General features: G+C 38.3%; 1 protein-coding gene across 2 annotated transcripts in view; it reads right to left on the reverse strand.

Annotated features, from left to right (window-relative positions):
- RIF1 (replication timing regulatory factor 1) overlaps positions 1 to 16797 on the reverse strand; it is a 37441-nt gene that overhangs the window by 11517 nt on the left and 9127 nt on the right. For both annotated transcript variants that reach the window (XM_074910233.1, XM_074910234.1), the window contains exons 7-23: positions 15020 to 15112; positions 14784 to 14922; positions 13354 to 13505; positions 12463 to 12583; positions 10702 to 10875; positions 10338 to 10448; positions 10042 to 10104; positions 8997 to 9097; positions 8493 to 8579; positions 6842 to 6915; positions 6553 to 6733; positions 5454 to 5561; positions 5067 to 5216; positions 3632 to 3731; positions 2231 to 2495; positions 534 to 576; positions 3 to 205 (exon numbers count right to left, since the gene is read on the reverse strand). In XM_074910233.1, the coding sequence (XP_074766334.1) occupies positions 3 to 205; positions 534 to 576; positions 2231 to 2495; positions 3632 to 3731; positions 5067 to 5216; positions 5454 to 5561; positions 6553 to 6733; positions 6842 to 6915; positions 8493 to 8579; positions 8997 to 9097; positions 10042 to 10104; positions 10338 to 10448; positions 10702 to 10875; positions 12463 to 12583; positions 13354 to 13505; positions 14784 to 14922; positions 15020 to 15112 (2165 nt within the window). The remainder of the gene's footprint in view (positions 1 to 2; positions 206 to 533; positions 577 to 2230; positions 2496 to 3631; positions 3732 to 5066; positions 5217 to 5453; positions 5562 to 6552; positions 6734 to 6841; positions 6916 to 8492; positions 8580 to 8996; positions 9098 to 10041; positions 10105 to 10337; positions 10449 to 10701; positions 10876 to 12462; positions 12584 to 13353; positions 13506 to 14783; positions 14923 to 15019; positions 15113 to 16797) is intronic.

Below are 16797 nucleotides of genomic sequence, written 5' to 3' on the forward strand. Positions count from 1 at the left end.
ACTTTAACTCTTCAGGATATGTTAACGATGGAGTCTTTGCAAATGTGGCATTCCAGAAGTGGGCACACTGGTTGCGGATCTGTTTGCCCTTATGCTGAAATACTTCACAGAGCAATGGAGAAAGCTGCTCGAGCAGCTCGCTGTCGTAAGAACCAGTGCAGTGAGACTGTAAGCACAGGATAATCTCAGCCAGTAGTTTTTCAAGCTGAGGGAGGGAAGAAACAATACCTTTTTTATTTAATTCAAATACTGCACACACTATTTAAAAGTTTAAAACATTATTTAAACATTATTATCCCATAGATTAGTATGGCCTGAATAAACAAGTTTAAATGCCACACCACAGGAAAAATCCAATAGCTAAGCTTAGTGGTCCTCCCCTTAGCTACCTTTTCAGTAGAAAATGAATTGTTTAAAGAAGTCTCTACCCTCATTACCATTTTTTATTTTATTTTCTTAGAATGCAGGATGACTGGCAAAACTCCAGTGTCACACATTTTCCCAAACCCCATCTATTTCTCTAGCAAATTTACCTTGTTGTTAAGATTACTGTATACTTTAGAAACATCAGCAAGCCTGCCAAAACAAACAAAAAAGTTATATTTTGCTGTCTCATTTATCCCAAGCAAAAGAATTAAACACATAATGCACTCAAGCACTGCACACTAGTTTTAATATACAACCTGATGAAACAGTGTGGCAAAACAAGCCTCTCACTGGGTGATAAAAAAAATTTCCTGATGTAAATAAACTAAGCCCATCCTTTAACTCCCACTGATACATGCTAACTTTGAGAGAAACTAATGGAAAGATCAATAGTAATTAGTACAAGCATAAAGGTTTTCTTCTGAAGTAACTTCTGCCTTGTGTTGTTCTTAACCCTTTCCCTGAACAGATTTCCCAGGCCCCATAAATATCTGCATTAAAAAGCTGAAATACCACTTAAACTAAGTAACTTAATGGAAATAAATCCATTTCACCATCCTGAAAAATGTGAGAAAACTGCATTTAGTAATGCGCTTTATAAGCCTGCAACCTCCAACGTGAAGTTTCCCAATCCTATACTTGCTTGCATATGCCTTCCTTCAAAAATATATATCAAACACTCACTTCTCCCGTTTAATGGGCAATTCTAAGAAAGACAATGCTCCAACAAAGGCAGATGAGATGGGAGATGGGAGAGAGGTGGTGTTCAACTCAACCTTATACAGGAACAAGTGGATTCTTGCCTCCGAGACAGGGACTCCTGATGAATTTTAGATCAGTGGTAGCAGCCCGCCTTCAAGTTTCAGTAAAAGCTTTGAGAAAATATTAAGAGGCTGACCAGCAGCATCCTATCCTATCTTCCCTCCTCCCAGAACACTCAAAGCTGGGCTCTGTTTCTTTCCCTTATCCCGAGCAAAGAGTAACCTCTTGGACCCTCAACAAATCTGAGACAAGCCTCTGCCAGCCCCCTTCCACCAAGCCGCTAATAATTCCCTGGGAAGAGAAGCCTACAACAATTTAAAAATAAAAAACGAAAGCCATAGAGAAAAAAAAAAAAAGGGCACATAAAAACAAATGAGCATTTCTCTGCTTAAAGCTTCCAGGATTTTGGTGCACTTCAACTAATCATGATGTCTATTTCCTACAAAACACCACGCAGTTCCTGCCCACTCAAAAACAAAACTACTGTTAATAAATATCTTTGCTGCAGTGAAAATAAACAGCGCGGGGAAAGCAAACACTTGAGTTTTGCAGAGATGAGAATATATTCACTCTAAAGAGACAGTAATTTTAAACACCAAGCTTTCCCAAGCCCTGTGGGTTTCCTTTTGTGTAGAGGCAGGTAGGTTTGGTTTTATTTCTGAAGAAAAGCTGCGGGCTCAGGGTCACAGCCTGCGATGGGTGGGTCAGGCCGCTCCCCACAGGCACCTCAGCTCCCCCCACACACCCAGCAGCCCAGTGTGTAGGAAGCAGCGAGTTCTCAGCGACTCCCTTACAGACCCATTCTTACTGCAGTGCTTGGGTGCCCTACAAAAACAGTACCTACTAGCTAGGCTGACTCGAGTAAAATCCACAGTGCTCTCAAAGGCGAGAGACTTGGCAGGAATTGAAAGTTCTCAGCATATTAGTGCCAAAGCTCTGAAAAACCCTGAGCTATATTTAAACACACTGCTTGCTAAAGGCCACAAAAAAATTTTCACCAGTATGCAGCAATACAATGAATCCAGTTTTCCAAAATACTCACTTTGTTTTTTCATAAAACACTGCCAGGGGTTTTGAAAAAGTTGCAAACATAGTCCCAATCACTGAAGGCAATGAAACGTGGCTGATGATGTTGTGAAGAATAGCAAGAATTGAAGGACCAACAGAGACCAATGTTTCTGAACAGATTTCTTTGGAACTGAACACATGGAAAGAGTTTAGTAACATCACCAGGAGTTTAAACAGAGAGGCAAGCTTTCCAAGGGGTTCCTTTTTCTTCTTAGACCAATCTGTAGGTGTCTGTGGAGCTAGCATTTAAAAAAAAAAAAATTAATCTTTTTTCCTAACCAACATGCATTACACAAAACACATCTAAACTTTTTGTCTACAAGAGAAACAGAACTTTGATTCCCAAACTGTAACTACTTACACATAGTTTAGAGCCAGACCTAACCAAGGACATTTTTTAAGGCACGATTTTATCATGCCACTACAGATATGATTCCTATTCCTCTTATTTATATTTGTGGTTGGTCATACAAATGACTATGCTTCTAAGTATCTTTAATGACTACTTGCAAAGAGACAGCAACCATCTACATATCCTAGCTGATATGCGTAAATTCTGGAACAGGTGAGGAGAAGGGAAGGGGAAGTATCAAGTTTTATCAATTTATTTACTTGTAAGTGAACTTCCTCATCAACATTTCCAATTAACGCATTTCATTCAGCAGTCCAACCCAATGTCTTCCTACTATAACAAATTCATACGGGGCAGAGAAATGCTCAATTCTTTAAGTTTTATACTGAATGATGTTATTTCATAAATTATTTCTTCAGCTTTAGAAGTTGCGAATGGGAGTAGAAAACAAAGCAAAGAACATTTTACATACAATGACCTTTTCTGTTAAATCTATTCACAACTACTTTATGCAAAGCAGCTTCAGGAACAGCAGCCTTGCAGATATTCTTATTTTATCATCAGTTTTAGGCAGATATTATATAACTAGACTGGACTATGATCAAGCATTATTTTTTCAGATGACATTTGAACAAAGCAAAAGCAGATTTTATGTGCAAAAATGAAATCATGGCCAACAAATCAAATACAACTTGAAAGCAGCAGGGTTTTACAGGGAGCTGTAAAGTAAAGCGGCCTCAACGTTTACATCCATTTCAGATGTATTTTGTCAGGTTGTGCAGTAAATACTCAACCACTCAGCAAACAGAAGAGATCCAATACTCAAATATGCATACTGGATTATATTTCTAGTTCCTTTTAATGAGTTTTTTTGTCAATCCCTTCAGTGCTTAGACAGTATGTGTAGCACATATAGACCACTGATACCCTAGAGTCATCATTTCTGCACCTACAACAACTTTAATTTTGAACCAGCTCTGGAAGAAAGACACAGAAAATACCAGTATTCAAGTATTTTCTTACATCTGGTTTTTGGCTGATATTTAGTACCATATGGCTCAAAGTTGATGCAGTCAACCATAACTGATAGAATATGGGTGAGACCATCCATCATTGAAAACATCTGAGGAGGAAACAGAAGTCATCAGCAACGCTCAAAAGAGCAACAGCAACAGAAAAAACCATGTTGGCCATTGAGGACAGCAATACAAACAGCTTTTAAATTTGAAGTGGACGGAATCTGTCTGCCTTGTCAGGTAAGATTACATTTTAAAATACGCACATTTACGCAAGCTGAAGATTGAGCATTCCCATTCTATACAAGTAAGAGATTAGCATATATACTATCTAAAGAAGCAAAACCAGTAAGAGGCAGCTGTAAGGTGTTAGATTTAAGAGGAGGCATCAGAAGTATTAAGGTTCAAGGTACTAGCTTTCTAGCAAAAGACGTTACCAAATGCCAGTGTGTGCTTAAGTTCAGTTCCTGTACAAAGCCTGACTTTCACAAAACCCGCTGCGGGCACAGCAATGAGGTTGTCACTGACCATCAGGAAGCACAATCGATTTCTAATACGTACAGAAATGCGTCAAAGCTTTTTTCTTTTCCCAATCTATCTCAGATGTGGGGCAAAACCCAGTTTAGTTTCAATATAACTTATGTGCTGAAGCTCTAAATTATTTTAAGTTTGGCATACTTCATTATTTATTTTTGAAAACTGAAGCTTATCATCAGGATAGAGCAGCATCCAAAGGAAGTTATAATGATGTAATTCTCCAAATTACGTTTTCAAATTCCATTTTTCTTTCTAATCTATTTCTTATTTGTTCCTTTCACCGTATTTTTTCAAGTCAACTTTGAAGCACGAAGGATTTTATGTTCCAAAGCTAATGTTCACTGACACTTTATCTCCCCATTGCAAACAGGCAAGACAAATAACATAAAGGCTTTCTCTTTTATAAAGCTTTACAAATAAAGCTTTTACATTTTAGTGTACGAGGTTGACAGTACCAGGAATATAGCAGTGACGCCCTCTGAAAGCTATAGTGCTACTCTGTCCTTCCTAATCAAAATGTCTGGTTTTGTGGCATTTGTTAATTCGGCCTCAAGCTACTTTATTTATAAACACACACATTTAAACTGGACAAAGCATATTTACCATGATGATGACATTCACTAAACCATTATTACTTAATTAGTTAGAAGACAAAAATCCAAAGAGTGCTTAACTGCTATTTTAATATTTAAGCTTTGTAATTAATTTTACTCTCTTTCAATCCACTTCTAGATCGACTCCAACTTCTACTGGTAACAAGAATTTTGTTACAGCTTTAAGTCTCACCCAAAACACTTTAAGTTATAGAAAGTACTACATTAGAGTTTACAATAGGATCTTATATCTAATTTAAAATATAACTGCTAAAGTACTTATATAGTTCAATATCACTGGTTTATACTCACTACTGGAGTTTCACCTTCTAGCCCAGATATTATTTTGGCACAAAGTTCTTCACAGCATAGGTTTTCTTCTGCTGTTGCAACTAAAGCAGCACAGCGAGCAAATGCTCTATACAGGTCTGACCAAGTGCGCAACAAGGATTTCATAGTTGGCTTTAACAACAGAAAGAAAAAGTTTATAAACATCAGTGTCTGTGCATAGAGATTAAAAACTTGCTCTAAGTTTTCTTCTTCTGTCACAACCTATGTAACTCAAGAATTCCAACCCTGGAGCAGTAGTCCAACATATATATGTATCAGTAACAAACTACTCTGGGATTATCAGGTAGTACCTCAGAGTTTTTATAAAACCCACATTGTTTCTAATCAATATTATGCATTCACTGTTACCTGTGGGAATTCCTCAACGGGGAAGATATGTGATACTGGGAGCAACAATGCACTATAAACAGCATTGAAGTTGTGTTCCAGTGCATCACCCTGATTTACTTCATTAGTCTGCAACGAGAAAACAAGTTTCTGATTAACAAAGCTGCTAAATTTAGATGACAAACGAGGCTGTTCTAAATACATTTACAGTGTACGTAAGAACTGTGCAAGCTAAATCGCCTGTGGCACTTGGAAATTAGTTATTCTCACTTCTTTTGAGAGTTCAGGCTGATGCTACTAAAGAGATAAAAAGCACTGTTTCCAAATTCCAAAATTTCAATTAAAAAAACAGTTAGAAAATGTCTGATGTATTTTTTTTACTTATTTCAGTTGAAGTGATGACAGCAACCTACTTAAAGCACCTAAAACTTTCTTCATAAATTCTAAGATTTTTAGGTCCAATGATTACACAATGATCACCACCAACTCCTACATTCCAGTCTCTGTAATTCTCGTGACCAATGTGCAGAACGTGTGGAATATTACAGTTTATATGGCTGTCATTAGGGCTTCCAACCAAGAAGTCCAACATTAGTAAGAAACACTGTTCTAATAATGTCTTAAATGTCACAACTTGGTATTTATTATGTTTTCATGTAAAGTAAACAAGCCCCTTAGTATTTAAAAGCTAGTAAGTCCTGTAAGGCAAGTTTCCATCCTTTGTAGCAAGACTATGCCAAGGCATGAAGGCTTGAAGCACATCTATAAACATATTTATAATCTTTAAAAAAGGAGAAAACCATTCCCAACACTATACTGGACACTGTACTTCAGAGCAGACTCACTGACAAAACCACTATAAACCACACTATGGATCCTCTACTACCCTTCATCCTACCTCACCACAAATGTGCATACTCCAGTCAGGGACTTTTTTTTAAAAAAAAAAAAAAAATGCTGCAAACATTCCAGTGTCACAAATACTACCAAGGCTTATTTAATTTTACTACCACTTCAAGACATGTAGTTCCTGAAAATGCATTAAGATAAAAGATCAGCACAAAGTTTTCCTGTTTTTTTTGGGAAACAGGGTTGGGGAAGAGAACAAAATGCACTATACCTGATTAATCCAGTCGGTTAGTGGATTAACAACAATGCTCCACATTCTCCAGAGATGCTCCTTATTTCCTACTTGCTTTGCACTCTGATTAATAATGCAGATCACAGATTCACTGAAAGCCAGGGGAGACGTAGGCCCAGATAAAACATAGCCCACAAGTGTTTCTAGAATTACAAAGAATCTAGGGAAGAAAGTTAAATAGGTAAGATACTTTTTTCAGCTGAAGTTAAGAAAAACTTCTATGAAGTCGCCTACAGGAAGCTCATTGTAAACAACCACCACCACCTACCTCTCATCTGTTACACAGCATTCCAAGATGTCACCATGGAAAGGCAGCTGGATTAAGAACAAGGCCGGTGTTCCCTTGTAAGAGAAATTTAAAAGGTCAAAACAACATATACATTGATCAGATGAAATGACTGCCTCACATGTATATCTATATAATATATTTAAGCCAGAAATTGTCAATTCTAACACTTCAAAATAGAAACGAGAGGGAAAGCTGGAAACCTAAGCTTCTGCTAGATCCTAGTGCTTCAGCAGAATACCAATTATTCTACAGATGAAGCAAAAAACTTCTGTTTTAAAGGTTGTGTTTTACAGCACTTAGTATTGCCTTGAAATTGCATGCCCCACCGTAAGGCAGGTGTACCCAATGCAATCAATGTATATTATGACACCTGGAACGAGATAGAGCAACCCAAGATTTGCTTTTTTCAAGGTTTCAGCACATCTTTTGGACAACCTCCGTTAAAACGCATCACAAGTATTTCAGGTTTGCTAACGTGGAAGTATTTAACAAAATGCACTTAATATCTGGCAATAAAAACTTCACCCATCCTAATAAAATTTTCACTCTTGTACCCAAGTCAGGGAAAGCCTCCAAATGTAAATAAAACACTCAGGAGGAAGAAAAGTTGGGAGGGATTTTGAGAGTTGAGCTCTTAAGCCAGTGCTGGTAGACAATGTTTTATACTACTCACTTGAGTCAAAGCATTTGCTTACACTTAGGTTGTCTCTCACAGATATTTGTCTACTTTTAAAAGCCTCCAAATGAATTCCCTGCATTCCCTGGCTAACTGTGTAAACGTTTAGCTACTCTCATAGGCTAGAAAGCTCTGTCTCCACTGCTGCAAAATGAACAAGTTGCTCCCTGTCTGCTGGTGGATGTAGAAGACGTGATCATCACCCAATTCTAAATGTCTCTAAACTACCCTTTAAACTTCTAATTTAACTGCTCCTACTCAGTCTGCTCCACCCCAAACAAAACACACACACGAGTCATTTCAACTTTTTCTCACAAGTTATTTTTATGGTTATTTTCTAGATTGCTATCGTCTGTTTCTGCCTTCCAATGCAGCACACAGCACAGCACTCCTGTCAAGGCCCACAAGGACTGAAGCAGAACAGAGTAATTCTCACTGCTAAAGAATATCACCACCTTCTGCAACAGGCTTTGGCCTTTAGTTCACTATGAACTTTCTCTGAAATAATGCTGTTTAGCATGAAACTCTCTGCTTTGCTTCTGTGCATTTAATTTTTCCTGAGGAGAAATGCTTTCCATCTTTATCTCCTTCTATTAATTTCAGAACATTTCCCCAAAACATCAGTTTTCAGTAAATAAGCAGTACTACAGTTTGACTGTGCATTCACTTTGCAAAGTATCTGCAACTCCGTATTTTGTATCATGACCTGATGATGAGAAAGAGAAATCTCTTTCCTTATTACAGCACTTTGAGCATATCCCTTTTTAGTTAGTTAAATTACTCATTAGAAGCGAGGGATGGAAACAAAGTCTGCATTCTGGAACACTGAATATTGTGATTTCCTGAAAGATCTGGATCTCACTTATGAAGTGCTCTGTACCTATCTGCAAATATGACATCCCAATACCTTTCAGCATAAATAAAGACAAAGTTCTAGAATTAATTCAGACTTACATTTAAAAGATCCATATCAGCAACCTGATAAGCAGGTGATCCCAACACTTTTGGAGGCAACTCTTTAACAGTAATATCAATGAGGGACTAAGGAGGAGAAAAGAAGAAAATGCATGTAAATATTTTTTTTTCTGAAGGCTCTGATATTTTAAGTAACATCACAAATAAAAGCAAAATTGTAACAATTGCTTCCCTTTAGTAAAAAAAAAAAAATCATGAAAGTAACTGTGCTTTGTGATAGAAGGTTCCAGTAGGAGAACCACATATACAATTCTGTGGGCATTGCTGATAAATCTGAAAAACACTTTTAAAGAAAGAAACCCTTAAGCAACACTAGGCCATCTGCTGAGAAGTGTGTAACTTCGTTTACACCAAAAAAGTTGTCTTTTTTAAAGAGACCATTTAAAGAGACGGTTAAATTAGACAAAAAGCTGCTACCAGTCAGAATCCAGACCATGAAAAAGAAATGAGATTTTAAAAAACAGACAAACCCACCCAACTTACCAGTACTTTCTGCACAGGAAGGGAATTTGATTTAACAGTGTTTTTTAAGGCCTGGAGCAACATAGTCAGTATTTCCGATCCTTGCTTTTCTTTCTTATTTCCTAGAATAAAGCATATCTACAGTCAGAGCAGAACAAAATAATGGCCACTCTGACCATCATTTAGAACTTTAAGTACTGCGATGTACTGCAAGATCAAAAAAAATTCTGTATATATTTATAAACATATACCAAATACTTAACAGATTCAGATACCAAGTCTCTGCTCTGAAGAACAGTATAACTGAAACGTCAAAGTTTAAAACCCCCTAAGTTTTGTTAATAAAGTAGAAACACCTTCGCATCATTAACAACATTAACTTTGATGTGCTAAAAAAACCTGTGAAATTTTGCATTCATGCAAGCAATGCACTTCATTTCTCTTATGCTTTTCACTTAGATCTTTTAATATGCAAGATTTCATTATTAAGATTATTCTGGACTTCAAAGCCTTTAGAGAGTAATGAATATTTTTTAACTAGGAAACAACTTCTTTCTATACATCTGTAATGACACTATACTTGACTATGAAATAAAACTTAAAGAAAAAAAGGTAGCCATAGTCACAGAACAAAGACTTTACACTAATTTGAGTAATACACTGAATGTCTCAGTTTCTTAAAGACTTGAGATGGGGTTTGTTTGGTTTTTAGTTTGGGTTTTTTTTTTTTTTTTAAATGAAAATATTTCTGCAGCAAGAAAAGCAGTTAAAGTGCTTTAATATCTCTCTCACTGCTACATGCAATGCACCCGAGTCATATGCTACTGTGCCTCCTCTAGTAGCATCACTGGATCAGATCACTGTGATTTCCTATCTGTCACATAAAGATGTAGGCATCATAAAAAATATCAGTTGCTGCTTCAAAAAGAACTACTGATGATGCCTAAACTCACGGTTTACCAGCAATGAAGCAAATACTGCTTGAGGTCTAGACTTAAAAAACCCAAACAACCATCTATCTCTAACTGGTCAGCAATGACAAATAAAAAAAGATTACACTTTTTACCTGATTCAATAGCTGTCTTTACATATCCATTTATGTCCTTCCATATAACATTCAGCATACAATCTACAAGACAGCATAATAATTTTATTCAGTTTGTAATAAAAACATTAAACAGGAACTGCAGTCAAAACACAAACTGTGTTAAACAACACTTTCACATAAGCCAGCTTTTAAACCAAGTCAGACCAGTTCTATTTAACACTGGAGTACTACAGAAAGTGGTAATTTCTTCTTATGTTTCCCTTTCCCACTTTATTTCCCAGAAAAGAAATCAAATTTCAGCACGGAATTCTTACCAGGAACTTCTTTTCCAATTGCAATAAAGCCATCCTGAACTGCATTTATAAGCATGCTGGCATGCTTACAAAAAAAAGAAGGGCTACTGATCAGTGGGTACTGGAGAGGCTCTAGGACAACAACAACAAAAAAAAGCCACGTTCCATAAATCTGTTATTTTGCAGACTAGTGGTAAGATAAGCCTTAAAAATAATCAAGTATATATGCATACTTAGGGCATTCAACAAAAACACAACTTTTAATATTAAAGTGACAACAGTTTTAAATGTTTAAAGCATTTCATTCTAATGGATATCTATTTAAATCCAACAATACTGGCAATTTCAGATTATGCAAAAGTAGTTAAAAATATAACTTGTATACCTAAACTAAGTACAAGTTTGTTTTGCTTAGCAAAATCTAAAACTTCTGGTCCCATCAAGAAGTGAAGCAGCATTTCGATTCCCAAAAGCTGAATGGAAGGAATCACCACCATTCCTGTCACGCTAGAATTCAAGTTCATCCGTGGTGTGACTGGACTTGCAAACGGGTAAGGACCTGAGGGGAGAAAAATTACATCATCTCACACTTCACCTGCAATCAAGTGAAAGGAAAGATACAACAGACCAAAGTTAGCATGAAAAAAATTCTAGAATAGCATTGGCTAAAAGGGACCTCTAACAGTTGGAGATCTGGCACACACTCCTACTATTAAGTAGGGCTTAACATCACAGTCATAACCATGTATGTGGAAAGTATAAATATCTTCCAAAGACTGCAAAGCCTCAGATGCCAAACTTCACTTTGGCAACAAAAGTCTCCACAGAAGTTGTGGCCAGAGAGCAAGTTACATGCTACGCTATGTATTAGTTAAATAGTAACTCTGCTGCTGTGAATCAGTTTCCCTTAGAAGCTTTTACACACAACACAGGTTCAAGAGGTCTCATTTGACCAACCTCAGTTGATCTCACTGAACTAAGATGAATTTTAAGATGGGAACAAAAGGAAGATCTACACATCTAGGACACTTCCACAACATATCTGAGGCTTCTAACCACAGCAGACTAGATTTTCTAGGCTTTCCACGCAGAGAAGAAAAAGATGCAGTTCCTTATCTCAGGCATTTGGAGGTAAAGCTCAAGTAGGTGTGATTTCATATGTATTTAAAGTACCAATATTATTGGTGCATTCTCATCACTGGGTAGCATTCAGGCAGAAACTAAAAATGCTACAGAAATGAGAATGGCATCTATGAATAGTTTTTCATGTATTCATCTATGTGCCAAGTTTCAAACTAAAGCTCCCTTGCAAAAACAAATGCAATTCAGGACATCTGTCCTGGTTTTGGTGGAACAGAATTAATTTTCCTTCTAGTAGCTGGTACAGCGCCGTGTTTTGGATTTAGGGGGAGAACAACGCTGATAACACACCCGTGTTTCGGTTGTTGCTGAGCTCTGTTTAGACCCAGCCAAGGACTCTGCAGCTTCTCATGCTCTGCCAGGGGAGGCTGGAGGGGCACAAGCAGCTGGGGGGGGGCACAGCCAGGACAGCTGACCCCAGCTGGCCAAAGGGATACTCCATACCCCAGGGGGTCATGCCCAGTATAGAAACGGGGGGAGAGCTGGCCGGGGGCTGCTGCTCAGGAGCTGGCTGGGCATCGGTCAGCAGCTGGTGAGCAATGCATCCTGTATCACTTGCTCTGTATATTCTAATTCTTGTATTGTTATTATTATTATTATTATTATTACTACTACCACCATCATAATTTTCCTTTTCTGTTCTATTAAGCTGTTTATCTCAACCCATGAGTTTTACTTTCCCCTCCAATTCTCTCCCTCATTCCATTGGCAGGGGACAGTGATCAAGAAGCTATGTGGGGCTTAGCTGCCAGCTGGGGTTAAGCCACAACAATAAAACTGGTCCACAACATAATTTTTGAGCACAATTTTTTAAACTTGAAACAGACTACAACTGCCCAGTTTTACGCAATGTAAATTCACTATTTCTGAGCTCTCCAATGAACATGCATAAAACTTACTGCTTTCAATAATAACACATTTCAAATGAAAAAGCATAAACATGTCCAATAAAAGAGATTACTTTCTACATCTAGAACATAGTTGGAAACAAGTTTGTGCTTTTTACCTGATTTCTGTGCAGCAGTTGCTGAGGCTAAACTTTGGTTGGGTGGTAAACGCGAGGGAGTTCCTTGCAAGGCAGCATAAGAATCTAGACTTAAAGTACTTTGGATTAACGGTACACAAACCTGCAAAGATAGCAAACCTCAGTGAAAACAGGTAGGATGCATATAAGCCATAAGACACACACAACCATACATTTCAAATACCACAGACTGTACTGTTCACAGCACTGGTGTTTCAGTTTCTGGGTACTTATAACAGTAATTTTAAGAGGATGTATAAAATAGGCATGCCAATACATGAATTAGAAATGGTTAAAGAAAAACTCATGTTAGAATGATCCAGCTGTACTTCATCTAAAAAGGTAATTATTTTCCCCCCCTTTACTCCTCGCATCCTCAAGTTCAATGAAATTCAGAACCCTAACATTATGTTCATTCCAGTTATAACGCGAGTAGTAACAAAACACCCGGATCATTCTTCTCTGTATGCATCTTTCAAAATATTTTGTGATTTTCTTTTTCCTAGACTTTCCAAAGCGTACACCTGCACAGTGAAAGGACAAAGCAATCCTTATACAATGTGTTTATGTTTACTCCTGCTGTGCGCTCACAGGGCATTTTCACCGAGATGCTCACATGACTCTCAAATCTTTTGGAACTTTAAAAAGATTGCAGCACATACAGTCCCAAGTGCTCCTCCTATATATAATACACACACAGAGCACACAAATACACAAGGTAGATTAATTTTCTTAAGACAGTTTTATTTTAATAAGCACCTAGAGAAGGACAAAGCAGGTACAGAACAAGTTATGGTAACAAAGAGGGGACTTGGCTTCACACACTCAACAGAGGCTCAGCAATTATGCTACAAGTATTTTCAGTTGTGTTACCTGTTCAAAGTTGGCAGGCAGCTGCGGTCCCAGCCTCATGAGTAAATACCACCAGACCTCCAGCTTTGTCAGTGCCAAAGCCTCTGTTCTCACATGGATCGAGCTCAGTGGCTGCATTAACAATTTCAGCCTCTTAGCACTGCACAATATATCTTGAAGATCAAAAAAAGAGCATATTTTTTAAGCAACACAAATAATTAAATCACAGAACAACAAAAAAGGAAAAATTTTAAACCGTTATTTGTTTATTATATTTTAGCATAAAATTCAATGAATGACAATTTGTGAAACTAACATATATATTGAATGCACCAACATTTCAGGCTATTTTACTGCTTTAATTGTTGTCTAGAACCCTGGAAATGGCAAATACTTCTTTCCAATAGCAAGACTGAAATGAAATCTACTGAATACCAACATAAACCAGAAGGAAACAGATGCTTGCTATGTTAAGAGAGTCCTATCTGCCACAGTAAAACAAAAACCAAACGTGTAACATGTATGTGCATTGCCACTGCCTGAGAACCAAAGGTTTTAAATAGAGTATTCTGAGGCCACAGAGGACCTACTGAAGTAGAAACAGCAAAGTATGTCTGGACAGAAGTTTGCTCAAGCCTGTGCAAGTGTTTGAAGAACACACTTTTCACCAGCTCAGCAGCATCACAATTCCTATGGAACTGCTGACAGGCTGCTTTTGCAGCAGGGAACTGTTCCTAGCCAGACCGGAACACACACAGGGAACACCAGCTGTGCCGTGGATTTTACCTTCTGGTAGAATCAGATCTTTGTTAATTAGTTTATGGGAAACCACAATCAGAACAAATGATAAACTGTCATTTTAATCTGTTTCTTAGTTTAGCTGAATTTAACTTAAACATCCACATTTCGCTTTCTCTTCAGAACATGCAGTAAGGAGAAGCACAATCGAGGTAAACAATGAATACTGTGTGTTTCAACACAGGCTAGACTTGTTCAGGTCTTGCTTATATTTTTAAAGCAACAATTTTTTAACACCTCTAGAATCCTGACGCATTGCTCTTCTCCAATTAATCCACACAAAATAAGATCTACCCCGTGTTTTATTCTCTATTTCACTGCTGTTTGGATCAATTAAAGCATTAGAAAACAAAGGTTTGTTAATTTTTATTCTAGTAATTTCTCCTAGCAGAAAAATTAAGATCGGACTACTGATCAAACTGTCACTTTTCCTTAAAAAAAAACCCCACAACTTGAATTTTACTTATGTCCATGTACACAGTATATACCAGTATGTATATATATACACTGCTACATATATACCACAGATACACTATGTGTATATCCAGTGGTACGTACCGTAGTATTGACCACTATTAAGACAGAATACTCTCTTCCAGTTATGTAAAGTGACAGCAGTCAAAACAATTCAGGTTAACTTTTTTTTAGTCTACCTGGATTTAGAGCAAAATTATCTATTAGACTCTTCCATGCAATGAAGGCTATTTTCTTTACCACTGGGGAGCCACTACGAAATCCAAGTTCCTCCAGTTGCAGCAATGAGTTGATAAAACTGCCACTACGATGCAGAGTCTGAAGATACAGAAGTTCAGAATTAAGATATTCATGTTGTCAAAAATTCCTTCCCTAAAGATTAATGATTGTAAAACTTAATTGCTTTTCTGCTTACCTTTCCAAGTAATTTGACAAACAGCGGCCATAATTTTAAGACATAAGTTTCATTTTTTGAAGAAATCAATTTCTGAAGTTCTGAAATTAATTTCTGTGGGGAGAAAGAAACATAATTTCTACAAGAAACATATTCCAAGTATTCTAAAAACTCCACACTCATACCAGTGTCTAGAGATACAACCAATCCAGAACTATGCTATTTCTAGACCAGAAGGATTTAATTCTGTACCACAGAGCATGTGCTGGTAAAACAGTCAAATATTGCTACCATCTGATTATCTTCTAAGTTGAAGTTTATGGTTGGTTTCAATTATTCTGATAATGGCAGCCAACAAATCAAAATCCACTTCCTTAAATACTTGTAGTCTCTTCAGCTCTAAGTCAAAACACACTGTGACCCTAAATCCCACCTTGTTTGTTTGGGTTTTTTCGTAAACATACTTAACTTCAGGCAAAATAAATACACCTACAGTTCTAGAAGTGGAGGGGAACAGGAAAAGCTTCATCAAAAAGACCAAGGGGGCTGTTGCTGAATAGGGTGAGAAATCTTTTATGGACATGGAAAATGCTGAGGTACTCAATGCCTTTCTTCTCTCTGTCTTTACTCTCAGGCCTCCAACATAGGCCTCCCATTCCCTCTGTTGCTGGGGACACAGGTACTACCCATGTGAACTGCTGGGGCTTCAGCCCCGACCCCAGACTCAGGCTGACATGTGGGTGATTCCCCCAGCCCTTCCCAAGGGGGGTGAGTTTCCCTTTAGGCTCCCCCCAGGGTGGGCCGGCCTGGCAGCCAGAGCCATGGGGTAAAGGAGCCCCAGGGGTCCCGCAGTGAGTAACCCAAGGTCAGGTGTCCCACGCAGGGATCACAGCTGGGACCATTGCAGGAGGGGCAGTGTCTGTGTGTGAGGGGGATGCCCTGGGCAGAGTTCCCTGCTGGGGAAGGACCTCCCGCCTCCCTGGGACTGGGCTCCAGGCAGGTCTGGCTTTGGTAAACGCGGGCTCTGTGGGGATTCAGTGTGTGGCTTCCTTGGTCTGATGTGTTTGGCTGGTTGACCTGGTTGTCTCCCATCCCTTCTATGGGAGACTGCATTTCACCATTTATCCCACCCATTGTTGGTCGTGCAGTGTCATTGTTGGGGTCAGGGGGATTGATGTCGATTATGTATAACCTGATTGACTTGTTTGTACCCCCAGTGCTCACCCAGGTACTGACCCTTTTGTGTCCAGTACAACCTGGTTATTGGTTCATCTTTATGCTGGCTGTGTCCTTTATGCTAGACCATGGTATAGAAGAACTGAGTTGGGGACCACATAAATAAACCTGACATACACAAATCCATCAAACTCTACAGGGCGTATCCAAAGATGCTGAAGGAGAAGGCCAATGACACAACAAGGCCACACTTTTTTCTTGAGAGGTCACTAACTGGCAGAGAATCAATGACAGGGTAGGGCAAAAGAAATTCTATGCCAGCTTCCAAAAAAACAACCCAAACCACCACCATGCAGAAGAGAGGATCTGGGGAACTACAGGCTAGCCAATCTCACTCCCATTCCTGGAAAAATTATGCTGCAAGTTCCCATGGAAGCCATTTCTAGGCATGTGGAATGGTTAAGAAAGCTAGCATGTTTTACCATGAGCAAAAGCTGCTTTTCCAATCTGACTGACTTTTGAGGAAATGCCTGGTTTTGCAAATGCAGGGAGTGCTTCTCCACTCCAAGTTCAGCAAGGCTTTTGATAGTCTCCTCTTAGCATCTTTGCAGCCCAACAGGGGA

The sequence above is a fragment of the Athene noctua genome, chromosome 7 (genome assembly GCF_965140245.1).
Source record: "Athene noctua chromosome 7, bAthNoc1.hap1.1, whole genome shotgun sequence".
Lineage (NCBI taxonomy): Eukaryota > Metazoa > Chordata > Aves > Strigiformes > Strigidae > Athene > Athene noctua.